At 50.3% G+C, this 27,520-nt stretch overlaps 1 protein-coding gene across 1 annotated transcript; it reads left to right on the plus strand.

The window, feature by feature from the left end:
- The first annotated feature begins 382 nt into the window (after window positions 1-382).
- SLC45A3 (solute carrier family 45, member 3) lies at window positions 383-27,520 on the plus strand. Its single transcript, XM_010579362.1, has 6 exons — window positions 383-412; window positions 518-627; window positions 19,460-19,880; window positions 20,137-20,970; window positions 22,522-22,787; window positions 26,363-27,520. Exons 3-6 carry the CDS (start codon window positions 19,709-19,711, stop codon window positions 26,816-26,818), a joined length of 1,728 nt encoding a protein of 575 aa, XP_010577664.1. The 5' UTR covers window positions 383-412; window positions 518-627; window positions 19,460-19,708; the 3' UTR covers window positions 26,819-27,520.

The following is a 27,520-nucleotide window of genomic DNA, read 5'->3' on the forward strand; positions in this document are numbered from 1 at the left end:
CCCCTGCCCCCCCCTGTGGCGGTACGGCGGCCCCCCCCGTGGTTCCGAGCCCCGTCGCGGGGGAGCCCGAGCTCGGCGGCGGGGGATGCGGTTGCCGAAGTTTGTTAGTTCCCCGGGCAGCGGGAGCGGTTTTTTTCCCCCCCCTTTGAGGGTCGGGGGGGGAGCGGGGAACCGCCGGGGTGGCTCGGAGGGGGTCAGGGCAGCGCTTGTACTTGCAGCCGAGAAGAGAGCGGTGCTCCGGAGGGTCCCGACCGGGGACGGTTTGCTCTGCTCGGGGCGAGGCGGTGGCGGACTCCGGCTTTGGTCCCGCCGATGCTCCTTTGCGATCCGGCGGTGGTTTTGCCGGGGGAAGAGAAAAAACAACCCCAAACCCCCCCCCGCGCATCAGGAAGCGGAGCGCGGGTGGCTGCAGGTAGGGCTGCTGAGCCGGGCGGGCTGCACCGCTTCAGGCCTCCCGCGGCCGCGGTCGTGCGTGGATGTGGCGTGAGTGGGTTTGCCGTGCTTTTCATCGTTACAGAGGCGTCTGCCGCGGCCAGGTTCCTTCTAAAGACTGTTGAACGGGAGAGGAGTTTGGGAAGCGTGATGTGACCGTGGACTTCCAGAAACCCTGAAGACTTGTGAGGACAGGTCAGTGAATCCTTAGGATCAAGGGAAGCCAGCACTTGACAAAGGGAAGTTTTCATTGCACCTAATTGTAGCTTCTGCCTAGATTTGCTGCCGGGTTAACCTGTCTCCCCCCCTCAGCCGTAGCAGGAGCTTGAGGAGGCTGTCTTCTTAAAAGTGGTACCTAAATGTCATGATGTGGATATTCCATTGCTTACTGAGTCTGGCATCGCTAGAGACTTTGGTGGTAAAATGCCTTAGTTTTTTTATGGTAAACATTAACTAAAAAACTAATTCATCTTCCTGCGGATGACAGCTTTGGGAGGAAGAGAAAAGCACTAGAATAAACTAATACTTTTACACTGGTGATGACCAGACTTGGCAAGACACTTGCTTTTCATGCTTATGTTTAAAAAAAAAAAAAAATTGGAAGGGAAACGTATCAGGAACAGCTTTCCCGGTTCTCATCTAGATCTGTCAGACTCACAAGCAGTACAGAGAAAGTGGCCAGGCTCAAACCATTTCTCATTCTGGCACTGTTCTAGTTCTAGATGTGGGTTCAAGGGAGCAGCGTTTGTATGTGTAACATGAGAATAACTAGAAATTTATAAAAATAGAACATGAGTAAGAACTTCAAAAGTACCCAAATGACCTGGGCATTGAAGTCACGCAGGCACTCCTGAAAAACGTGTACCAGCCTTTAAACATCTCCTATTATTCACCCTACCTGCAATTTTCTTTCTTTCTTTTTTTTTAAAATGTGTGCTGCTACCTGGACTTTCTTGCATCATCTGTAGCTACTACCCTTCCACTCGGTGGGGAGTGGCTGTGGTGGCAGAGCCAGGAATGCCAGATTCCCAGCCCTGTGCTTGGATTCCAGGTAGTGCCTTAAACTCTGGAACTTACTACCACAAAACATCATGGAAGCCAAGAGTGCTTGGCTTATGGGATTTGAAAAAAGGATTAGAAATTTGATATGGATAACAAGAATCTCCAGAATTAATAGCAAATTAAATGAGAGCTTTACAAGGGATATAAATCCCTGTATTTCAGGGCATAAACCAATCTTAGGATTTAGTAGGAAACTTCTCCTTGTAGGGAGATTTTCCTTGCACTGTCTGCTTGTGGGTGTATTCCCCTACAGCTTGTTATGTACGTAGCCTGTGCAGTGTCATCTGTGAGTTTCTTGTTTTCTTGAAGGGCTTCCAGTTAAAGCACCTGAACCTCAAGGTGTTCCCCAACATTGAGCTGTTGCTGGAAGGCCCAAGCCACATGGCTTTGTGTAGAAGCTGCCTAGAGATAATGGTAACGTTATCTGTGAACAAAGCAGTAGTCTTACAGACTCTAAGATTACCAACACTGTAATATAACAGAGTAACAGTAGGTACTGCGATGTACTCTGGACAAACTCCACTGGCAACATCTTTTTGAAGGTACACAGTCAGTTTTTGTCGGCAGTGAGAAATGCTATATCCATAGTGCGAGAAGATGGAATCATTGGCTTTGGTCTGCTTTATTTTTGCCAGAGTCCCTAGAAAACATGGATGTCTAGCATAAACTCTTGCTAACCTTTTCCTCAAACTGTTTATTTTGCTGGAGCACTCCAGTGGCAGTTTGGGGGAGGATGTTGGTTTTGGTTTTTTCCCCCTGAGTTATACATCTCCGCTCTCTGACTAAAGCCTCTGTATGGAGTTTAGGGTGACGGCTGGACTGTTGTGGCTGATGGCGTTGTGAGTGTGTGCTCTTAAAAATAACAAAAAATAACCTTAGCTGCTCAGTTTTGTAATGAAGCTGCTAGTAGAAGCTTTGTTCAGAGCATGCACCAAAAAAGCTGGTTCTAAAAGCATCAAATGCATTGTATGATGAAGTGACAGGGCAAAAACTGCTCTTCAGACGTAACTGCGTGGGTCTCCTTGCGTGTCTTTTTGCAAAGCCTCTTTAGAAACATTAGCCTGTCTGCAGAGTGCCTGCATCGCTCTAAAAATCTTAACCCAGAGCCTTTTGTGTGGGATCCCCAAGAAGCTCTGAGGGTTTGCAAATTACTTCCAAGGAATGTACAAACGCAAAGGAAGACAAATATTGATGCTCTGTAAAGGTAGTCTTTATACATGGTATTTCTAATCTACTATCTTATATTAGTCTCAGTCTCTGGCTTCCACAGTTTTACACTGACAGGAGACAGCGTGAAAAGTTATGCCTGTGGCAGTTTCCTGGCTGCTCCCTTTCTAAGGGAGGGAACTTCAGAATACTGCTGGGTTTGTGTATTCTTCCCTAGACATGACTAGCGGTTGGTTTGATTCAGGCTGCCTCTTAGTCTGTCAGGTCTGGTACCAGGCTAGACCAGTGCTAGGAGCTTGCTTAAATGACAAGAAAAAACACATAGCGGACATTGCAGAGTAATTTGCTGATGGTCTCTCTTTTTCTCAACAGCTACATATTCTCAGGCAATTTAAGCATATTTCATACACAGCGGTAGATACAGTATTAATGCACTCCTCTGACTTTAGTCTCTTCAGAGGCTTATACCACTTTTGTCACAGTGGGATTGTAGAGCTTTTCAGATGAGCTGTAAGCGGTGTGAGTAACATCTGTTTGTGTTTACCCTCCACCTTTCTCTGTGTTGGAGCAGTTCATCCAAGGAGTGTCTTGTTTTGGTAGTTGACTGTTTTGGGGTTTCTTTAATGTGTGTGTTGCTATCTCCTTATCTTGGCTAAGGCAACATCAAGGAAAACACTTGACCCATTGGGTGAAAGTTGTGCAGGTTTGAGATGGATTCAAGGCTACAAGGGAGCAGAAGCAGAAGGACCAGAGGGATGGGAGGAGAGCAGCTGCAGGTAGCGGTGGTAGGGGTGACCAGGCAATAATAGTTGAAAAGCCTTGTACCTCAAGAGAAGTAAGCGGCAGACGGTATGGAGAGGGATACGCAGAAACCAAAAAGAGTTATATCTGGCGAATCTCCTCCGTTCGCTTCTGCTGTTGCAAATAATTACATCGTATGATTGTGCCCTAGGGCTTCTGCAGGAGGTGGGGGGCAGTCAGCATAAGACAGCTACTTTTAACTAAAACTAACCCTAGACAGCCAACCTGTGGAGTCTTGTGATCCTTCAGCCGTGCAGTTAACCTCATGATCGAGGCTGTGCTAGGAGTGGAGCAAGGGAGTCATGAGAAGCTTGTGAGCAGCTGTCAACTGTTTTCAATGTTGACTTGATTTCTGAATGCTTTATATCAGACATCAAAACTATCCATGTGAGAACAGGAACCCTAGGGCTCAGCTAAGAAAGGGGTCAGAGACCCTCACGGAGGAATCCTTGCTTTTAAAAAACAGGGAAACTTTAAAGCAGTCTCTGCAAGGTAGTCAAGCAATGTATGTGCTCATGGAAGACTGCCCATAAGCATGGATCTGCATAACATAAAAGAAATCTTGCACTCACCACAAACAAAAGAACAGGAAGATGGTAAACCAAAGGATTATTTTTGCAGTTCTGTGTCCTGATGCTTGTGTTGTCCAGTTATCTAAGACTGACAATACATTGAATCCATGTATCTATCCCTTGATACCTGTTCTATTTCTTGTGCTGCTGTTGCTCCTCACTGCTCTAAGAATCTGAGCCTGATCTTGTATTACAGAGCTGCAGAAGTTGCTAATGTGTCCGCCAAATAAGCTATCAAGTTGCTTGTTCAAAAAACATAACTAAGTGAAACTATAAAGTCACCATTTTATTATTATTATCTGTATGCATGCTGTTCCTTGGAGGTCCTCAAATTTGTGCCCTTGCTCCTTGTTTTCATATCCTAAAATGTCAGTTCCTCTTGCAGTTCAAAAATGTTTGTTTAACATTTTGCCAGCCTGCATAAGAGGAGAAACAGACCCCCGTGAATATTGTCTGGCAAAATAAGAAATGTAATGTCGGAATGTGGTCCGAATGGCTTCTTTGTCTCAGTGCTGGAGGGTGGCTGGAACACACACAGCAATAAGCAGGTGCTTGATTTGCAGCTCTGAACCGTTTTTCTTTCTCCATGTTAACTGTACATGTACTAAAAGAAGCTGCTGCTAGTCCAAATCTCAAGGACCTGGCCCTGTCTTATGTCCAGGGAAGCCTTGTTTGAGTAACACATGAAATCAGCTCTGTCGATTTCAAAAAGAACCAACTTCTGGTGATTTGCACATGAATTCTCATAATTGCCAGGTTTTGAATGCTCAGAAGGTGTAAGGATGGCCTCTGGCAAAATAATGAGGTTTATTTGGGAAAAGAAGCTTAAAACAATGATGGGCACTGGGTTTGGTTTGTGAGGTCTAAGGTTTTTCTCTTCAATCAAGGGAGCAGATTTTTTTCCACATTCATTTTGTTGGAAACTGAAGTTCTCCATGGTGGTTTGTCTCCAGGAGCTAGGACTTCAAGAAAAATGCAAATATAATGAGTGCAGTGACTCAAATCCATGCAAGTTGTCAGCACTCAAAAGGCATTAATGTTCTTGCAGAGCGGGCTAGAGCCAACTTCAGGAATAGTGTGTACATAGTTGTGGGTAACATCTAAATCTTGCTTTAGATTTATGGGTTAAGACTTTCAGTGAAATGGTGCATGCAATAAAATCCATGGATCACGCTTTCTTTACCAAACATTAGGAGTGATTCCTGCTGGGATCTGACCTGCTACATCAAAGAAACTGAGGTAGTGATCAAACCTCAAATCAAACGTTTATCTGCCACTTCCTCCCTATTGCCTGCTTCTAATTTATCAGCAATGGGCAGAACTGGCTGGCTCTTCAGTTACATTCAAAGTGGATGTAAGTGTAGTCACTCAGTTCTTTGTCCTTTCTGCACAGAGACCAAAACATTACTCTGGAACCTGTGCGTGAGTTCCCTGCTGGTGATTTTATGCTTTTGCTATCAGGAATGCTCTGTCTGGAAATGTTGGGCTGTACTCTGCCTCTGGAGAAGCATCTGCCACTGATCTGGGATGTCATGCTGCTCTCTTTCCCCTCTGCCCAGGGCTGTAGTGCCACTTCTGTTGTGATCTTCTGTTTGGAGAGGGGGTACCCAAAGCATTTCGGGGATCTGTAAGACCTGAGCAGAGACTGCTGTTGCTGAGTGTCCTCTGTTAGTGCTCTCCCTGCCCGTGTGGTGTACTGGTTATTGCTGTGCTACCTTGGTCTGGATTCTGGAAAAAATTCTCCCTTTGCTTAGAGCTGTGCAAACAGAATAAAGGATTGTTCTGGCCACAGAGAGAGCTTCCTTGTAGGTCTGTGGTGAGAAGCAGTTTATAAATACAAAGAGATGGAGTACAAAGGAACAATGAGATGACAGTGGCTTTCCAAGGCAGCAGTCTGTGCGTACCAGGTACCGGCTTTTGGCGTGACAGGGGAGGGCTTTGTGCGGGCACTGTTGCTGTTGGACTCCAGAGGTGTGTTTGGGAATGTTTATGACAAACGACTCCTGTGTGCGAGGGGTGGTGGGAGCAGCTGGAGCAATGCTAGAACAAAAGGCTGCTGTGCTACAGCCAAGGCCGACTGAGCAATTAATGGGCCTGGAAGGGTGGCTTTTCATGAGAATTGACTAAAGCCAGGTTTAGGAGAGTGGCTAAATGTAGTCTGGAGAGGGGTCTGACCATGCATATAAAAAGGAGAGCACAGGAATTACACAGGGGATGACTGGAGGGAGGGAGGGAAGGAAGGAAGGAAGGAAGGACGCTTTCCAGCTATTAAATCTTTTAGCCCATGGATATTGTTTCAGGGGAAATTCTTGCAACCTCCGTGCTCGAGATCCATCCATCCAGGCTGGACAAATCACTGGAGAATGTGCTGTTGGGAGCAGTCCTGCAGCAGCCCCAGGGAAGATGATTCAACAGGGCCTCTTTCATCTTCGATTTCTGTGAACACAGTCTACATTTGTGCTGCCCCCAGATACTCCCATTCATCACTGTCTGTGGCCAATGTTGATAGCAGCATATTAAGCCTTTTGGGCAAGAGCAGGGAATGCTAGCTATCTCTTCTGCTAACAGAAGACTGTAACTGAGGCTAGTTAGCACATGCTGATGCACAGCCAGAATGGCCCAGGACGGTGCTGGTGATAAGCCCTTTCCTGGCCATACTGGGCAAAAGCAGCACTGTGCCTGCCTGGGTGCCCTGGCTGTTTGCCCAAGGCAGCCCGGAGCATGTTGCGGGAATATCAGAGGTCTTTCTGCTTCATTTGTAGCTCACTGAACTTTACTCCAGTAAATATGGGCAAGAGAGAGCCCAGCGTGGAGAGGAAATTCTGCCTCTACTCGGGGTCTGAAATGCATAAACTTTCATTTATCCTCTGCCATTACAGCAGGCTTTTTCAGCAAGCATTAAGTAACTTCAGCGCTCAGACCACTTTCCTGCCTGTCCTCCGTGATAGATGCCGTCTGTACTCTGTATTGGAGCAAGAAACTAACCATGTGCAACTAAAAGCCTGAGCACCCCTGCTCAGAGGGCTCTGCAAAATCCAGGGAGCTTTGAACTTGAACTCCATGCTTAATTACTAAAAAGCTAATAATTTAGGACTGATATTCTTTCCAGGGCTCAAAATAGAAGTTAGGTTCCTGTTCATAAGGAGAGATGGGGTGGGGAGTGAAAGGGGTGGTAAAAATGTCTTGCTCCATTTGCCTCCTGTAGAAATGGCAGCTTTGAGCCTTGTCTTTTGAAAAGTGGAAAACTGCCCTTCCAGATACTCTGTGCTGCTGTGTGTTCTGTGTGAATGGCCACAGCTTAATGTTAAATCCCTGCATGTTTGGAGTCCATAGTGCATTAAACTGATAGTGAGAATGGGGAAAGGAAAAGGCTTCTTAAGTTTCCCATAAAGATCTTCCGGTGAAACTTATCTGTCTTAAAAAATAAAATCTGATTGCTTATCTTTGCAATTATCCAGACAATTTCAGGCAGAAGTAAAATCACAGAATCTCATGTTTTCAGACCCAGGCCTCATGACTGGTCTGCCATGATAAGGGGAAGACTCTCTGCTCCAGCAGTGATCTGAGGGCCCTCATTAACACAGAGAAATCGGCGTGCTGCCCGCAGAAGTCAGAGCTTGTGCAGTTTTTGCTACTCCAGGCATGTAAAACTGCTGTTCTTATAAGAAAGATCTCAGGATTCTGATACGTGGTCTTTGACCTTAAAGCACCCCAGAGAAATCCTGTTATTCCCTGCACATGTGCTCTTCACCTCTCCCTTTGGCAGAGGATGCTGGCCTGTGGCTGGTGTGACAGAAGGTGCCTTGCTGACAGTCTGGCATATTGGCATAAACCCACTTCCACTGGCTGCTGAAGCCCAGAGGGTGGACTGGGAACACGGGTGGCTGGAGAGCCAGCTAGCAGGGTGGAAGTGGTACCTCTGCCAGAGGGGCAGGCAGCGGGGACAGCGATATCTTACAGCAACTCCCAGTCCAAAGTATTTGGAGAGTTTTGTTTTATTCCCTCCCCCTTTGAACGCTTCCACCATGGGTGGCTGCCTGTTCCACATCCGTTCTTGCACCCGCTCTGATACGAGCAGTTGCGCGATATCTTCTCGGAGCAGGGGGGGTAAAACCCAGCCGTTCCCAGCAGAGCTGTGGGCTGCTGCCCAGCTCGCTTGCCTCTCATGCACTCGGGGTCTGATGTGACTGATGGGGGTTCTGTACTCACAGCTGTCTTGGGGCTATTCCTCATGCTGCAAAGGCTCTTTGTCTCATTCAAAGCCATGACCTCATTTTAGAGACAGAAAACAGAGAGGGAGAAACCCACCAACCTGCCAGTGGAGGTCAAAGGGCTTGCTGAGAGATATGTTAGCATCAAACTTCTCCGGCAGGGACACAAATAACTGGAATTGCAGACCAGAAAATTACCATGAAAAAATGGACTAACTACCATGTGATTACAAAAGAGCCCATTAGTTCTGTGTGTGTCTAGGGCTGAAAGTGTATCCTTTGAGGAAGAGCACGAGGTCGTGCTCCCAAAACTTTTTAGCAAAAGGGACTGTGTAAGTCTGTGCCTGTTGCTCTCGAGGACTACCATGCGTGGAGTTTTAGCTGGTTGCTGTCCTTCCTCTTTCCTGGGCACAGACCTCGGCAAACATGACTTCTGGCAAAATGTGGGAAGGTTAGATTTCAGTGTCAGGTGGCAGCAGCTCCCACTGTGCTTAAATTTGCCAGACCCCTCACTGCTACTTTATCACCAGGCTGTTGGGGTGCTCTTTGGGCTAACGAACACCCCTTCAGCCCTCCTGCTGGGGCTCGGCAGTTTGTTTCTGCAGAGCTCGTGGCCGCTGCTGGCTGGGATCCATAGTTGATAGTCTGGATTTGCGGTCTCACGTGTTATTGCCAGCTGTGGCCTTTGCTCTGGCCCCTGGTTTTTGCTAGCGTATCAGAACCGTCCTCCTCAGTTTCCTGAGAACTCCATCCCAAGGCTGGTCCTGAGATTCAGCTGGCCCCATGACTGTCAGTGTTTTCCAAATAAAGCCAGAAATGATGAAGCTCTATCATGGGGTAGAACTCCTAGAGCTGCCTTGGAGCCACAGTGTGCCTCCTTGGCAGGAGGAGCCGAAGTACGGCATTAGCTTGCTGAGAAGTCAGAAGTCCCATCATGCAGCATTTGTGCTTTCGCTGGGAACAAGAAGTTCCAATTTCACTTCCCATTTTCCCAGCCCTGTGAACAGGCATTGCAAAGCGGACGCAATAAAGCAGCTAGGGTTTTTGCCTTCCCGTCTCTTCTCTGTGACAGATGGGCAAATTATGCTCCTTCTTCTCAGCACTAGTGATTAAAACCCAGAAGTTGTGTGTCACTGTTCTCAATGCTGAGGTGACCTGTGTAGCATGCAGTGGGACAGCCACGTGTTCTCTGTATGCAGTAACAGCCTTCCACCAGAACTGGTTTGCTCTTCTCTTTGCCAGTTCCAGTTTGCTGGGGTAAGTGCTTTACTATCCGCTTTCCCTGTCTCACTCCCAGGGATCATTTCTCCCTAAGAAGGATTATCGTAATGCAAACCTATGAAATCCCATGTACTTGCTTAGGCAGAGCTGGTGGACAGAGACCTTCATACCTCCGAATAGGGCGGTGATGACCAGCACAAAAGTTCATGTGCAATTTAGGTAGCTGCAGCAGAAGAAAATACAGATTCAATGTCCAAGTAGACATTCACAGAGTTTTGGTGAGTGTGGTCTTTCTTTGGCTTTGCTTTGCCTCTGGGGGCACCGGTGAAGATGCTGTGAGCCTTAGGCAAGCTTGTTGTCTGTTAGGTGTTCTGCAGGGGTTTTGAAGGACGGCCCGGCTGCAGGGCTCTGGGGACCGTGTAGGTAGTGGGGGGTGACACTGCTACAGCCTGTGGTCAGGGGCACTGCTGGACCCCAGCCCTGGTCCCCGGCAGGAGAGGCTCAGGCTGGGTGCAGACTCTGCCTTTGCAAGCCTCGTCTGTGATGAGGACGTGTCCGTGGGTCCGTCCGGGCACAGCAAACGCATCCCAGAGCCCCGAGCCTCCTTCCGCAGGGGAGCGTGGGTGGGCAGGAGGTGCAGCCCGGCGTTATCGGGGCCGGCTCTGCTGCAGGGTCCCAGAGCGGGGGGGTCTGAGCCACCTGTTGGAGTTTCAGACATGGGGAGGCTGCTGCCCTTTTTAACAGTGTCCGTCTCTTTTTCCTCGCCCCTTGCTTCCCGGTATTCCCTTTACAACCAGCCCATTGTGCTGTGGGCTACAGCAGCTGGGTGGAGTGTTTCAGGCTCAAGTGTAATTTCAGTGCCTTTAAAAGCCTTTGGAGGGCTTTTTTTTTTTTTTTTTTTTTTTTTTTTTTTTTTTTTTTTTTTCTCTGAAGAGGACAGCAACGCCAACAAGGGATAATTTGATGGATTACTCTGCGGGGCTGAGGGGCTCTCCTTAATCCCCTTTGTGGGCCTGTTTGACTAGACGCGTAGCAGAAGCCCCCAGCCTCAGGCAGAGAAAAGGCGGCTCAGCAGGGTAGGTTTTACACACTGACATATAAATACGGGCCCTGGTCATGTGGTGCCGGATATAATCTGTGCCCGTTACCACACTGTAGAGAAGGGGGGCACCTGGAGGGGGCTTATTTTTTCCCTTTCCAGTTCAATTTACATTTTTATTCTTCTGCTAAAAATAATAAAAAAAGAAGAGGAGGCGGGGGAGAGGCAGGCTCAGACCAAATGCCAGGGTGATGGGCACAGTATTTAAACACCAAAAATGAGCTAAAGTGAAAAGCGGAACCAGATCGTCTCTCATTTCCCTTCCTGCTCCAAAACAGGGGCTCCTCTCATGAATAAAAGCAAGAGCTTGGGTCATGCAGCAGCAAAACAAAGCTGTAGCTCTGATGTAGAGCCAGCCAACCTTGTCTGGAGGTCTTGAGTTGTTTATAGCAGACCTGACGCCGACTCAGGAAAGGGTGACCAGGAGTGAGGCTCTTGAGAGCGGAGGCTAAAGATACCGCTTCTTCGGTTGCATTGCATGTGTTTAGGAGTACGTGAGGCTTCTGTGTGCTTAATGAAGTTTGGTGATTAGATGCCAGTCCTGAGCAGGTAAAACACTGCGAGACCGTCCTAACGTGTGGCAGGCAGAAGCAGTCCCATTGCGGTTCCTTCAGTGCAGTCTGAAGATCCCTCTGCAGCTGAGCTCAGCTATGGGATATTTATTGGGGCACTCAGTCCTTCGTTACATGACAGCTGAACGTGGCCCTGCAGTGCAGTTGTCTTTTGCGGTACCCCTGATGGAAATGGGGCTGAGCTACAGACCAGCAAGGCAAGGTTTCAGCCCTTCAGCCTCAGCCCCTGCTTGTCTGCAGAAAGCACAGTGCCCAGCTCCTCTTTGCGCTCTGTCTCGTCTTGGCCACGCTCCTAGCAGGGGCTGCAGCAGGATCTCCCAGGCAGCCTGAAGTCTGTTGCTGTCGCTCGGCTTCGAGGGAGGGTGAACGTGGCAATGACGCCCGCTGGCATCATGGTGTGTGTGCTGGGCTGATGTCTGTCCCTTTGAGAAGCGTGGCAAGCTCCGAAAGCGTCAGTGTGGCCTCTGCTGAGTCAGTGACCTCGTTAGTCACACAGGCGGTTCCTGGTGGTAATGGGGAGGCGAGGAGGAGGAGGATGGGCTGGAACTGGCCGCTCTTTGCTGCTGTATCTTTTCCGCTGGTCAAACAGGTGGGCATGGGAGCGAAAGCAGCCGAAGCCTGGGAGAAAGCCTTCTGGCAGGAGCAATCCCTTTGCCTGCCAGAGGAAGCAGCAGGTTGTGGGACAGAAGGTCAGTGGAGCCTGTGGGCTGCCCTGCTGTCTGTTTGACGTTCGTGTTGTGGGGCGAGGATAGAGCGTCTGTAGAGCTATTGGCACAGCTCCCGAAAGGAGCGTGAGATACCAGAGATGTGCAGAGTGAAGGGCAACCGGGACAGATCTTTCTCCACCCTGGAAAGCATCCTCTCTGTGTGATAGGCTGAGCGAGGACAGTGCTGTTAGCCTGCCAGGCTGGGAAAGCATCCTTTCATAACTTCCATTCTTAACAAATATTCTGACCATCTCATCCATCTCATAGGGACCTTTGTTTGCCTTTCCCTGGTGCCTTTGCTTTATCTGGTTGATGAATGTGGGACAAACAGTGACCTGTTTCACACGCCCTTGCTGCTTACTGTAAAATACGGAAGACGCTCAGCAGTCACTTGCCCTCACACACGCACCTTTACCTGAAGGAACCACTGATACCAGAAAAAAATGCTTCCCAAAGCTTCTGCAGACGTGAACCAGTCCCTTGGGCTGGCTCTGGAACAGCCCAACCCTGCTAGCCATCAGGACTAACCAGCCTCTTGGGTTTAGGAGGGCCAGAGGTAGAGGGAGGGTCACTGGGTGGCTTGTGCCCTACCTTTGCTCTCTGGCAGTTGCAGATGTATCCTGGTAGCGCCGAAATAACTTGCACCCTGTGGTCAAGGCAGTGGGAACCTGGCAGGACCTGAGATTACATCTCAAACTCCATCTCGGTGAGCCCCAGACATCTGCAGGGAAGGTGAGTGGGTCGGTGGTTATGGGAGACAAGAGCCTTGCTCAGCATCTGAGTGGGCGCAGCCTGGTTTAGTGGCCCACAGAAAGTGGGAGATGCAGCCCCCTGAAGATCAGCTGCTAGCTGCAGGTGCTTAAAACTTGGCCCCTTCTTCCCTCCTTGGCTTCTTTCAATTCACAAAATGGAGATGGTAGTGAACTGCCTTCAGTCTTGGCACATGTGTCTATTGGGACAGGGATCAGTCTGTGCATCCAGAGAGCAGCGAGCACAAAAGGGCCTGAGCTAAGCTCTGGCTTTTAGGTAGCCCTGAAAGCAGGGTGATCATGCTGTAGGTGCCGCAACAAAGCAATTGTAGCGTGGCAGGAAAGAACCAAGGTCCAGTCCTGCCAAATACAAATGTCTCCCTTGGAACCAAGCTGTGTGGAAGGTCTTCTGAGCTGTCGTGGGGACCTGCTCCTTCCTGTAACTCTGGACACACCTGTAGCATCTAGCATTTGCCCTGGATTAATATATCCTGGTGTCTGGGCTGCTGGACGCTGCACCGTGGGGTGAGGGAGGGAATTTCAAATGGGCTGGGGCGCCTGGATCTTCCTTGTTCTCGTCTGAGGGGATTTCCACCCGCCGCTGCTCTTTCCCTAAGCTGAGCTGCTGAGGCCGATATAATGGAGCCCCTGAGCTCAAAGGAAACGCAGAGCTAATTCAGAGAGACTAAATAAATCGCGGTTCTCCCATCCCTGCTCAATGACCACTCCCCTCTCCCCACACTGTGAATGGGGTCAAGGAGATTTGGGAGGGGAGGGGGAAGGGGAGAGGGTCAGGAGAGGTCAGGTGAGTTTTCCATTTCATCCCGCGCAAGCCTGCCAGAGCTATTCTCCATGGTGTATTTCACATTCAGCTGCAGTGAATGGACACTGATAGCTGTGAAAGGATCTGGCACTGTATGAACAGCCCTTCCCTAAGCACTCGCTCTTGTGCTGTCTCCCACCCTTTCTTCCAAAGGGCTTCCAGGGAGCGGGGAATTAATAACATTCATAAAGAGCCCCTCGGAAGGTTGGAAATGTAACGGTGTGGTTATGAATGGAAACCCAGTGGCTAGCAGTACCCTTCGCCCTCCCCGCTCTCTGCTGCCCGTTGGGAATAGGTTTCTGCACGAAACCTGCCGTGCTGCGGGGGGGGAAGGTGCGGGTCCGCATCACCTGGGAGCTGCTGGACTGGAGCAGCCCCTGCCTGAGCTCCCCGCACAGCACCATCTCCTGCCTCCAGCGCTGGCCAGTACCAGCTGCCTCGGATGCTTCTCCAAAAAGCTAAGGCTTTTCCTTTTCCTTTGCTAAGGCAAAGGCTTTTATGGGGTAATTTTTTCCCATGTAAGACAGGGCTCAGGTTATTACAGAGCCCTGACAGGTCACAAATAGTTGATGAATCTAATTGTCTGTTGTCTGATCATTACTGTGGCTGTTTGTTGAACTGCAGGGTAGTGCACGAATGCCATAAATTAGAGAGGCTGCTACCACGTTTAATAACATCTCTTGTCCCTTCTGCACCCGTGTGAGAGACTGGAAGGATTATGGAGTGGCAGGGTATGGATTCTTCTAAGGAATAAATGAGTTTTTCTTGGTCACGTAATTACACCCAAATTTCATTTTTAAAATATCCGTCCCTCAATCTTCATTCTGTCTAAGCACTGTTTAGATGTGATTACTTGTAAGATCCTATGTCGGAAAGATTTGAGGAGATTGGGAGGAGGAGAGACTTCTTTCAGTCTTTGTTTGTGCATGTTCGTCAGCGCCCTGCACGTAGTCCACTTTCTTCAGGTGTCTCAGGGTTTGTTTCTTCTAAAAGCGAAAGGTGTGGTTCAAAGGCCGTTAGTGAGGATACACAGAGCAACGACTGCACCGGCTGAGAGAAAGGAAGTGGGAACTAAACTTCCACTGGCGATGGTGTTGCTTCGCATAAATGAGTCTGTACATCTGACATCGCTAGTAAATTCAGTCCTATTTCCGCGTGCATGTCTGTGCACTTGCTGGTGCTTTTCTCAAATTCGGATCGTGGGTTTCCTCAAGCAGGGCTTTGCTGCGTCTCTGTACCACATTGAGCACAGGAAGACATTTGTCAAAACTTCTGTAGCACGTGAACAGAGAACAAACTCTGAGTAGGGGAAATGTGTGAATCCAATCTGCTGGCCCACTGCCTTTAGAGAAATGGACTCTCGGAAGCCGCTTTCCCTGGCTTCATCCCTGCTCCTTCTCCTTGCTCCCTCTTAGCACTGCTAGGTGAGTCGCACTCCGCCGAGGCAGACTGCCTGATTCCTCCCTGTCCTTCTGCGTGCTTAAGCAGGAGAGGAGAGAGAGGGCAGGAGACACCAGGACTGCAGGAGGTGCAATCCTTTCTGCTTTGGCTGCCATCGCTGAAAAGGCTCCTCTGTGCAGGTGGGTGGCAGAGAGCCCTCTCCTCTCCGGGTTGCCTTTGTCCGGCAGTCTGCTGCTTTGCTCCTGCCCCCAGGACCCGCCCTCCTACCTGGCTGCCAGGTGAACCAGCCTCTCAGAGTTGATCTGTTGTTTCTCTGCAGAAAAAGGAAAGGAAAGAGTCAGTTTGCAAGCTTAGAAGTACAACAGAAACCCTGGGTTTAAAGATGCTTTACTTCTTCTTGGGGAAGGAGAGGAAGAGCAGAGAAAGAGCCTGAACGCTCAGCACCAGATGATGTCCCCGTGGCATGACAGCTCAGTGAGCAGCTGTGAAAAAGCCCCACACGTGGCTCCCTTCTGCTTCTGTGTGCGGAAAATCTTACACAGAAGGGCTGGTATGCCCCTTGTTGGGGGGGCTGGCTGTTATCCTTGTCAAGGTGCTTGGCATTGTGCTCTGTAGGGAAGAACAAATACTGTCCCTATGGTAGAAGTTCAGGGAAACTGAGGCCAGAGGGCAAGAAGTGCCTGCTGTCATGCAGCTTTTTGGACCAGCCACCCCCCCCCGCCCCCATCTGACTGTGAAAGGTCTCCCCATCACAAGATGCCAAATCCCACTGGGCTGGACAGGCTGTTGCCAGCTCACTTGGGTGTGATGTATAAATGCTGCTGTTAGACCAGGATCTCCCAGCTAGGAGATGGTTTGCCTAACTGACTCCTTCCACATCAGGACAAAGTTACAGAGCACCGGACGCAAACCAGTCCTCCTGCATCGTCTGCCAGATAAATTGTCCTGGAAGAGATAGCAGTTTAAATGAAGCATTTGGTTTTGCTGCTGGGACTGTTATTTAGAGCCAGACTGTTACCTGCAAAGCTGCAGGGAACATCTCATTGTCTCTAAAAAGAAAATAATAATCTCGTGTACTAAATCTCTCTCTGCTGGCTGTTTGTGAAGTGCCAGCAGGTCAGCAAGGAAAGGTGACAAATGTTAACACCGGGGCAGGGCTTCGGGCAAAGTTCAGCCGTGAGTCCAGACCTGGAGATTCCTTCTGAGCTGGTTTGGGGCAGCAATGGCGAAGCACTCTGCGAACAGTGGGTTTTGCAGGGCTGGTGCCCGCAGCCTGTGTTTGCTCAGCACCTTACGCGAGGGGCCCAGGCGCAGGTGCGGTTGTGGTGCTAATAACACACCAGCACGCCGTGTTATCAGGAGGCAGGGAGGGCCCTGAAACCAAACCCGCGTGTGTACCTGCAGCTCGGTTCCACCTCTGCTTGCCTGCAAACTATTTAAGTAGCTTTTCCTGAATGCTGTGTACCTGGGCTGGGCTGGCTTTGGGGAGCGCAGCTCGGCAGAGCCGCAGGGATCAACCTGTTGCTGCTCTGCGTGGAGGGAGGTGAGTTCTGGCTTCTGGCTTCCTTTCAGCCTGGCTCCTGTGAGCTTCCCAAATCTTCCTTCTCCATCCCTCTGCCCCTGTCCTTACAGATCAACAGTTCAGATGATTTTCCTAGTCTGCACTGGCATTTCTTAACAGCTAAGCCAATCCATCCCTCTGTATTCTGTGAACAAAATAAAAAAATGTAATTGATGGGTACTGGAACAAAATGCAATTTAAATAGAAAAGGGTTCATAATCTGTCGCAACTGGGTCTACGACTTGATTGCTGTTGACAGCTTCTCATCTCTGGCTGTATATGAGTATTGCTTCTGGGTAAACTGGGATTTATCTTTTTTGTTAAAGCCCTCTGAGGGTGTGGAGGGGGGAAGAGACAGGTCTTTTCTTACCTACTGATAAGAAAGTCAGCCTCTCTGCCTCAAAACTGAAATTCTCAGGCAGCTGGGGAGAAGGACAGATTCCTGCTTCTTCCCCAGTGCTAGAGGTGTCACTGTGACAAAAAAGGAAGAAAACCATTTTTTTCTCTGTGTGTGTGCGTGTGTGTGAGAGAGACATCTTTTACTTAATGTTTAGGGGTTACCTTGGGATAAGTCCCCCTCTGTAAGCCCTCCAGACCCTGGACTACAGCAGAGAGTGGACATTACATCTCCTTTCCAGGTCTAGCTTAGAGTGATGGTGGCTCAGTTAATTTTGGCTTGTGAGTTTGCTTCCTCCAGCTAACAGCACCGAGGCTTGTGCTGCTGGAGCTGCAGGGCTGCAGCTTAAATTCCTACCCCAAGGCTGTCAGCCAGCTGGGCACCCATCATAAACGAACAAGGCTGAGACATCCTGTGTCTAGCCCACATCTAAGAAAGGTGGTTGCTGCCTCCAATCGCTTCCTTGCAGATAGAGTGCATCTGAAGTAATGCTGAGCATATCTGGGGCCTCTGAGTATTCCTTTGAAGCCATGTCTAGTGATTAAAGGAAAACTGTTGCTCTTCCCTCTCTGCCGTTAGCTTGCTATTTGACCTTGGGCAAGTCACTTAAATGTTCACAGTTGTTAAAAGGTGGTATCTCTTGTGACAGTCAAGGTCCAAGTGAGCGTGGAGGGGGAAGGTGAAGGGTCCTGGGAGGAAATAATAATCAGTACTTACTGTGTGTAATTGGCAGCCTGTCAACTCCTCAGCCCAGGAGTGGTGCCTCTCCTCTGCAGCAGCAAGAGGCGGAGAGCGGTGCTTGCATCTTTGTAAAAACCTCATCGCTACACTTCCAGCTTCACCTAGTCGTTTCCCTGTGGGTTATTTGGCTGATGGCAAGAGGGGAAGGAACAGAAAAGTGAGAATGCGGAAACTGTCCCAACTGTACCTGTCTACCAACACTTGTGCAGTGATGGAGGTCAAACGTATGTGCTCTGTGAAGTTAGGGAACACCATTTGCACCATGTTTGGTGATAAAGTGGAGTTTTATCTCTGCACAGCGGCAAGGCTATGGTCCAGCACACTGCTGGTTCAGCAGCTCCTCCTGCATACACACTTTGCATCCCACTTGGACCTCTGACGAGCAGCCGTTCCAGCTCTGCGAGGTCCGACCCGCCCTGCCAGGCAGGGTCTCCAGCACTGGTCGCCTGAGCTGCTGAGGAGGGAGGCGAGTGTTGGCCTGGAGAAGTTCCCTGTAGGAGTCTTCTCCTCTCCCCTGTAATCGAGGCAAAGAATTTAGAGAGGGACCAGGCTGCAAAACTGGATTTTTACCTCGTTTCTTCTGATGGGTTCACTCTCTGCAGCTAAGTAAGGGAAACTCTGTACCAGCTAGCTGCTCTGGCATGGAGGGGGTGTACAGGCAGGCAGGTGTGCAGTTACAGCTTCCCCGCAGCCAGGGAGGGAGCAAGTGGAGATAAACTCCTCCGCCTGTGTGTCTCACATTCTGTTCAGCCTCCTTCATCCAAAGGACTTGGGGGCTGTGCTCTGGTGGGACAGGAGGCAGAAGCCAGAAGCTTCTGTGCAAGCTGGGAGCACACTGCACAGTCCAGAAATGGGTCATAAGCTGAAGCACGTTCAGGCCAGCAGGACCTGTTATGCCTTGTCCCCACAGAGAAACTTGGCGGTGGCTCATTTAGGGTGAGAAGTTAGACCATGTGAATCCTGAGAATTAGACTGCAGTTTGTTTTACTCCTAAATCGACATCTGTGCAGGAGCTTAATGTCACCCTTCTTGCTAACCCATTCTACCTTTCCCAGCAACTACATCTTCCTGAGATGCTTGTAGGAAAATGGCAGTTTGGTGGACTAGCCTAGATGCTGGTAACCTTGCAGAATTTCTTACATTTGTAGACTGACACAGTGGCAGACTCGTAAGAGGTTACTAAGAGGCATCTGCTTACTCTTGCCTTAGCTGTTTAGCCCCTGTCCTGATCTGCTGGCCTCTCCCCTCTGAAGAAGGCTGGAGAGAAGGGAGCATGTTACAGGGCAAATAAATGACTCAGACTAATGAGTGAGGTAATTGCCGTTCACTGTTAGATGAGGCTAAAGTGGGTCAGGTTTGTTTGTGAAACTCCATAGAGGCACCATCTGTTCTCTGTGCCCCGTCCCAGGGGCTGGAGACAGGATTTGGGCAAAACTGCTTCCCTGGGAACCCGTGGAAGATGCCCCGGTCATTAGGCAGTGGCGTGGGTCTCTAGAGATGACCCTGTGTGACTGCAGGCAAGTGTCTGCAGCCCTGGTCCTTGAAGGGACACTTAATTGATTTCACTGGGAGAGGGGACCCTAAATCCTTTGTCTCTCTGCTACAACTGCCCATCTATGAGATGAGGCTGGACAGGACACTGAGAGGTCATTAGACCTCCCTTAGCCTGAAGGCGGGATTGGATTTTCCCAAACCATGTCTGACAGGTGCCTGTCTCACCTGTCACAAGCCCTTGGAGAGAAACCTGGCGCCAATGCAGCTCATGTTTTTTAACTCTGCTGCTCTCCCAGATGTCCTCTCTTCATCCTCCCGTGCCTGCAAGCCTTTTGGGGACTGTCTCTTTCAGCGACGACATGTCTGTGGGGTACCTACCTGGTTTTAGCCCTTTCCCATGCCCTGGACCGCGCTGTGTCTAACAAGCCCTTTCTTCTCTCAGACCACAGCGTGTGAGCAGAAGGGGAAGCGCGGAGTGGGACCCCTGCCTGCCCACGCCTGGATTCGACATTGCTGGGGCCACATCTTGCAATAAGAGGAAGAGGAAAAGACGGTTCATTCACCATCGCTGAAAATGGGAGGCAGCATCTGTCCAGCAGACCAGGAAGGGAAGCTCCAGACCTTGCCTGTGGGGCATCCCTGGGAGTGCCGCAGCCGGAGCGACACAGCCCTCTGTCAGTAAGGGGTGTCAGGGCAGCATGGCTCAGAGAGCCTGGGTCAGCATGCTCTTCCACAACCGCAAGACCCAGCTCCTGCTGGTCAACTCCCTGACGTTCGGCCTGGAGGTCTGCCTGGCCGCAGGGATAACCTACGTGCCTCCGCTGCTGCTGGAAGTGGGCGTGGAGGAGAAGTTCATGACCATGGTTTTGGGTAGGCAGTTTTTCTCTCATCTTCGAGGTCCTTCTTTACCCTTTGAGTCTGGAGGACAGGGGCAAATAAGGGCTTGTCTCTGCGGGGTGGTTGCAGGGCTACTGTTACATCAAGGGCAGGCTTGTGTTTGGAGGAGGGGGCTGTCACCCAGTGAAGCTTACTGAGTTCCTGAAACGTCCCAGGCTTTTTTTACAGTGCATATAGACCAGTGTCCTCCAGATCTGTCCCCCTAACACCACCTCTTTCTCTTTTCCAGGGATAGGACCTGTCCTTGGCTTGGTTTTTGTCCCACTGATCGGATCCGCCAGCGACCACTGGCACAGCAGCTATGGCCGAAGGCGACCTTTCATCTGGATGCTTTGCCTGGGAGTCTTGCTGAGCCTCTTCGTTATCCCACATGCCAGCAGCCTGGCCAGCCTGTTTGCCCTCAACACTCGGCCGCTGGAGATTGCCTTCCTCATCCTGGGCATCGGGCTACTGGATTTCTGCGGCCAGGTCTGCTTTACTCCACTGGAGGCCCTGCTCTCAGACCTCTTCCAGGAGCCAGACAACTGCCGCCAGGCCTTCTCCATGTATGCCTTCATGATCAGCTTGGGGGGCTGCATCGGCTACCTCCTTCCAGCCATTGACTGGGGTGGCAGCTTTCTGGCCCCGTACCTGGGAGGGCAGGAGACCTGCCTCTTCAGCCTCCTTGCCATCATCTTCCTCGGCTGTGTGCTGGCCACGCTCTTTGTGACAGAGGAGGCAGCCACCCAGGCAGATGTTCTGGATGGCCCCGCGCTGAAGGACGTTCCCCCTAAGTCCTCACCTCCTGCCTGCTGCTCTTGCCAGGTCTCCAGGAGCTCGTGTCTGCTGCAGGCCAGGCACATGATGCAGGCCCTGAGAAACCTTTGCACGCTGGTGCCACGGCTTCACAGCCTCTACTGCCGCATCCCCAAGGTCATCCGGCGCCTGTTCGTGGCCGAGCTCTGCAGCTGGATGGCACTCATGACTTTCATGCTGTTCTACACGGACTTTGTTGGGGAAGGGCTGTACCACGGCGTCCCCAGAGCCAAGCCAGGCACGGATGCCAGACGCCACTACGATGAAGGTGAGAAGTAAACCAGCTGCTCTGAGGCTGCAGCTCCTGTTACCTTGGACAGGAGCGTTTAGTGGGAGCTAGGAATGGGCTCAGCTTTGCTAGTAATGCAAAAAAAAGTTACAGGAAACTAGACTTTCTGAAGATGGATCAGGAAAAAACATTCCCCCGTGGCCCCCAGAGCATTGCACAGAGGACCAAATAGGGAAATGCCTCTTTCTTCTCCAAGCTACCCAGAGCAGAACTAGATCTGGCCGTGCAGCCCTGGCCTGGGGCTGAATTGTTAAGTGGCAGAATGGTCTGGCAGGTTGCATGCTGAACAGGATATATCCGGCTCTGTCTGCAAGCTGTGGTTACCGCTGCCAGGTCCTTTCACTGCTCTTCCCTCCTTTTTAAATGAGGTGTGATGGTGCTCCCCAGCTCTTGGAGAGCAGGGGTTGGAAAGCCTGGACACATTCAGTAGCAGTGAGGTGGGCTTTGCCGCATCTGCCTTTCATGCTGCTGTGAGATTCCCTTCTCACATCTGTATCTGGGGAGCCCCTGAGCAGCTTCTCCAGTTCTCACCCCTGTCTGCAGTGCTTTCTGATAGTACTTGCCGCTAGAGTCTATAGCTGCCACGTCCGCATCATGGGATACTGCTCACTGCAGCACGTTACCTGCTTACTGTTATTGCCTGCTGTCCCATTTTTGCTGCTGTGTTGTGCCAGAGCCTTGACTCGCTGCCTAGCCCTCCTTTTCCTCTCTCTGATCTAAGTCTTTTATTCTTGGAGGCACCTACCTGGCCCTCCTCCTCCAGCTGAATATCTTGCCCTCTGAGTTTTCCACTCACTGCCTCCGTGAGCTCTGCAGTACACTGCCTCTTTGTGCTGAGTGTCTGTTTAACTTCGAGGGAGCTTAATTATTATTTAACACTTGCACTGTATAGCTTCTAGCAGGTCAGGACTCCATTGTGCTAGCTGTCATAGAAACATGTGTTGAGTAATGATCCTTGCTGCAAAGAGTTAATGGGTTTAATTCCTTGAAATCTGATAGATCTTTGCAAAGGGTAAGGTCCGGATTGCTACCGGATACTGCAGTCATTTAGTGGATGTTGTATACTTTACCTTGGCTTAAGCACAATCCCTTGTTTCTTTTGTTCTGTTGCTGGTTTTCACATCAGATAACAACAGATCCTGGTTCACCAGCCGGTGACAGATCCTGGGGCAAGAGTAGGAAGGTGCAAACAACAACCTCCAAAGACAAGAATGGCATTCCTGTTCCTGTCTCCTATCGCCCCTCTGGTTAGACTGGGGTGCCCAGGAGCATGTGCAGGAAATACTGGCTGCTGGTGGAGGGTGGGAGCTGCAGTCTGGCTGGTGCAACCCTGCGGTATGTTAGGGGATGCTGCTCTGCTTCCTGACCCAGCCGTGTTGTTGTCAGGGCTGTTGGCAGCTGTGCCACACTCTGCGTGGACTGTACCGAGTTGGGCACCGAAGGAGAGGGAAGGAGGCCCAAAGGTGTTTGGCTGGGTGAAGCCTGGATGCAGCCAGGGCAGTGTCTGTCACCACCTCTGCTTACCTGCAGGTGTCCGGATGGGTAGTTTGGGCCTCTTCCTGCAATGCATCACATCCATCTTCTTTTCGACAATCATGGACCGGATGGTGAAGCAGTTTGGGACACGGGCGGTCTACCTGGCCAGCGTGGTGTTCTTCCCCGTGGCTGCCTTCGTCATGTGCCTCTCCCACAGTGTCATTGTTGTTACCATCTCAGCTGCTCTGACGGGCTTCACCTTCTCTGCACTCCAGATCCTGCCATACACACTGGCATCACTGTATCATCACGAAAAACAGGTAGGGACCTGCTCCAGCGGGCTATGTGCCAGGTAGCTGTGAGGACAGCTTGGCCAGCCTCTTTTGCCACTTGTAGCTGGTACAGTCAGTTCAGCCCATGGAAGAGAAACACATGCCTGTGTGTAAACGTTTTGCACGTGTGCCTCTTCTCTCCAGGCTGTGTCTTCTCTGAAGATTCATCTGAAATGGGGGAGATGAGAGAGTTCAGCATCTCCTTCCTTAGGCATCCCCTGCTCACAACAAGCATCGTGCAATTTTAAAAAGTAGGGAGTGGGTAAGATGGGAGAAATCACCTAGGATTGATGTACCAAAAGGGATCTCCTATGTTCCTCTGTGTTCTGCATATTCTTAGGGAAACTGGTTCAGGTTAGTTATACCTGTGTGCATTTTGTAACCAAGTCACATCTGCAGCGCTGCCAACCTGAGGTGCTAAAAAACTCAAGAATTTTCAGCCCTTAGAGGTCCTGCTTTCCAATTTTTGTCCATAGCATGAAGATCAGTAAAATGAAAACTGAGGTTCTTCCTATTCCCCTAGCTCCAAGAAAAATAAATGTTGTGAAACTTTTGACACCAAAACAAAAGCTAGTAATCCTGTCCCACAGATGTTATCCTTGTGGGGAAGTCCTAGGAGGTTCCTGAGTTGCACACTGGATTAATAGGAGTTTCTCTTGTGCTGCAAATGCAAAATTAATTTGTGGTTTGAGAGCAGCTCTTTCATCCCAATGGCAGGCAGTTCACTGTGCAGTGAAATAAGTAGGAGTTTTTACCACAGGCATCCAGATGTTCACATTGAACAAATACTTCTGACCAACCCATCCCAATTTGCACCAGGCACCCTGTCAAAATAGGGGTACAAGGGAGTGTTCTGCTTTGCAAAAACTTCAGTTTGGCTGGGATCTCCCATGGACATAATATCAACAGAATGAAAACCAAACTCCACAGGCTGAGAATGTGAAGGCCACACGCCCAACTGTTTGCCAAAGGCTTGACAGGGAAACGCTCTTAGTACAGTGAGGTGTGGGGTGTAGCTGGCTTTGGTGCCTCTGTTGCCCTAATTTGAAAGTTCCTCCTTCCTTTACCAACTACTTTGCAGCAGGCTGCAGGGAGACCCCACAAGAAGTAGTCTCTAAAATGCCTTTTGCAGAAAATTCTCCATCTGCCCCATTTCTGTTCTCTTCTTTTTTTCTTAACTGTTGAAATCTGTCATCGTTTTTGTTTGCCTTCCCTCGTTCCTGCTTCTTCTCTTCCCTCTCTTTTTTTACTTTTTTTTTAACTTTAAACACTCCTCCCGAAGCAAATCGGCAGAAGGGGCATCCAAAGTGGCTGTTGCTTCCACTCTGTGCGGGATCGTTGGCAAAAGCCTGCAAGGCCACCTCAGCTGGAGCTCCTTGCTTTGCAGAGGCTGTGTAAGTCGCTCTGTTCTCCTGCATGCCCTCTCCTCTTCGCATGGCCACTAACCCTTGTCTAGAACGGGAGGAAAAGATCTGCATGTTCTAACAGTGGCTGAAAGTTTGGTAGAGGTGAGATGCATGGTGGGCACTCACACCTTCTGCAGGAGATTAGGGAGAGCTAGGTTCCTCATTCCCACCACTCCCCATCAACTATAGAGGGAGATGAAGCTGTTGACTGAGACACCAGTGACTCATGTGGTTCTGTCCTGTGTTACAAGGGGTGATTTTAAAGCATAAGTTCTCACTAAGCACATTCTTGTGAGTGTTGAAGTCATTCTCTCCAGATTTAAATCAATTCTCCACACTAGGTATTCAGACACCCCTGCCGGAACTCATACCTCTGAAGTCCTAGCCTGGATCAGTATAGAAACCAAGAAAATGTGGCGCAGGCCTTCAGGGCAGCTGAGCAGGCTTCTGGGAACATCAGTGTCAAATAGGAAGGGCTGGAACTGTGGGGGATAGCCTAGTTTGGCTCACACAATGCCCTTTCTGTGCTGGGTTTTGAGTTGCTTTGAAGTCTGATGGCAATAGGAGGCACGTGGGAGGATTTTTAAGCTCCACATAAAATAAGTGACGGTCCTGGATTGGTGCATTTAAGCGTAAATTCATGAGCCTAGGCAGAATTGAGGAGCTGAAAGGTATAGTGAGCAGCTGAGCAGAGCCCAGGTAAAGCTTTTGGAAGATGATTGCTATTCAGCGAAGCTCTTCTCATCTGGTTTCTCTTCTCCGATTGAATCTGAAACTGTTTGTGCTACAGATCCGCAGCCATGGCCTGGGGCAGCATGAACAGAGACTGGCTGGTGCTGACATACACTAGGGCAGGGCTGGGTGTAGCTGGGTGGGTGCCAAGACTGCGGAAAGCTTTGGGATGGCCTGCAACAGATCTGGAGTGCCCACGCTCCTGCACCAGCGGTTCCCTCCCGTTCGTCTGTGTGCAGGTCCCTCCTGCAAAAGGGAGGATAGTTCAGGCAAGCCCCTCTGAGCCCTGCAGCTGGGTAGAGTGCTCTCTGTTCTCAACCAGGTGCTATTTTTTTCCTTTTTATTTTCTTTGTTTGTTCAATCTCACCATGCGGATAATGGATTAACATGTCCTTCGTTATCTGCTCTACCCCATGCAGACCAGCGGTTATGCATAATTGTAAATGCCCTGGAGTTTTAAAGCTGGAGCTCTGCAGCGTTTTCACTGTCTGCACATGACTGCCCATTATTTGTTGGCGTTAACGTGGAGAGCTGTTTGATCCAAATATTCTGTGTGAATACTGCTCGAGTGAGCCGTGCCCCAGAGATCTCACAGCTTGAGCAGAGCGAGGCAAAAAAGGGTGAGAAGAAAAAGATTTTTCTTCCCCCTGCCCCCCTTTTCTAGCCCGAGCGAGGAGGCTCAGGTCAGGCAGATGAAGCAACTCAGTTGAGGTCATGCATGCAGGGTCTGTTGCAGAGCTGAGAAAAGAGCTCTTTCCTGAGTTCCCAGCACTGTACCATCTCAGCTGGTGTCACTTTTTAAATATTCCAGATACTAAGAAGTGGCCGTGGATCCAGGGCTCTGAACTGTTCGTCTGCTCTTTGGGCTTTTCTGCGGGAAGGTTTTGGGCTCCCAGTCGGCCGCTTTATAAACACTTCTCTTTGCACCAGAGCGGACTATCTGGCTTTGTGATACGTTCAAAGTGGGCTCTTGCCCTTCCGTCCTGTCCTGCAAGTGTGCATCAGCTGATTTCAGGATGGGGTGAGCTGTAGTTGGTGCCCAGATTCCCCTGGCACCCAGTGAGGAGGTGACAACCCAGGGCTCAGTGCAAAATGTCCCCAGGCAGAGCCTGGGCTGGCTTTGGGCTGCAGCAGCCTGCTGAGCCCCACAGCTTCAACACAACAAAGGCACCACTTGGCCAGATTCCCCCAGTGAGTCAGGGTTGCTTTGAATCCCGTGCCAGTCGGGAAAAGCCAGGCTGGCTCCTGAAGGCCATCTCACGTGGGCCAGGCGCTCCCCACCTCTAACAGCCTGACCCAACGCACGCAAAGCACAGAGTGGTTTGCTCTCTTGCACAAAAAAAGGGGCCGCCTCTGCCCCCCACCTCGCTTGCTGGGCTCCACCTTACCGACTCATTCCTCACGTGCCCTCCTTCTTTCTCCTAGGTATTTTTGCATAAATATAAGAGCGAAGAGGAGGAAGACGCAGCTCGATTGGAGAAGAAATCAGCTTTCTCTAAAGGCCACCTTCCCAGCCAGAAGCTGCCTTACCAGAATGGACATGCTGGGAGCCTCTTCTCTTCTTCCTCTCCCTCCTCTTCTCCTCCAGCCGCCGGCTCGGCTCTGTGCGTCAGCTCCTCCTGCGACGTCTCGCTCATGATGATGGTGGGAGAACCGGACTCAGTGGCTCCTGGCCGAGGGATCTGCCTGGACCTGGCTATTTTGGACAGTGCTTTCCTCCTTTCTCAGGTTGTCCCCTCCCTCTTCATGGGGTCCATCGTCCAGTTTACGCAGTCAGTGACTGCCTACATGGTGTCAGCTGCTGGCTTTGGCCTGGTAGCCATTTACTTTGCAACCAAAGTTGTCTTTGATAAGAGTGACATGGCGAAGTATTCGGTGTGATGTGGAAGGCACAAGGGCAGCACGCGGGGGTGCCTGCACGTGACAAAACGAGATGTGTGTTGTTCACATGGCCGTTTGTGCGAAGCCTCGTGTGGAACCTGCTGTCCCCATGCTGTTGCTGTAGCCCCGGAGGGCAGTTCTGGGGCTGGGGGCAGGAGAGGTGCAGCAGGGCTAATCTCAGGTGTAAATAGGAGGCATCGGGGCATTGCGATTCTGGCCATCAGTGCTTTCCAAAGGTGCCTTTATGAAAAGAAGGCGCTGCACAGCCAGCACCAAAGGAGGTTATACAGGGGGGAGAAAGGAAATGGACTTTTCTTTTAATAACGGGTCATGTTTCTGAGCAGGAGAGGCAGTAGTATGGGGAGGGAAGAAATCATTGGCTCTCCTGTTTTCCAGTTACAGCTGTATCCTCTTCCCCTGCTTGCTGTAGTTTTACTCAACTTCTTGAGCAATACTTCTGCAAATAGGACACTGGGAGGAGATCTACTTGGAAAAAAAAAGATGGGTGGCTAACGTTTGGCCATGGAGCAAAGGGGGTGCATATGGGTGCGTGAATGCTTCTGTCCTTCCCCACCTCTGTTCTGACTGGGAGAAACCCTTTAGGAGAAAAGTTACAATGTCTTGTTTCGGAAAAACAAATAAGGTTTCATTAGGACCAATTCCAAAAGGTGACTTATCTTTTACCTATGTACCAGATTGCAT

This window comes from Haliaeetus leucocephalus, unplaced genomic scaffold (genome assembly GCF_000737465.1).
Source record: "Haliaeetus leucocephalus isolate CR32 unplaced genomic scaffold, Haliaeetus_leucocephalus-4.0 Scaffold68, whole genome shotgun sequence".
Classification (NCBI taxonomy): Eukaryota; Metazoa; Chordata; class Aves; order Accipitriformes; family Accipitridae; genus Haliaeetus; species Haliaeetus leucocephalus.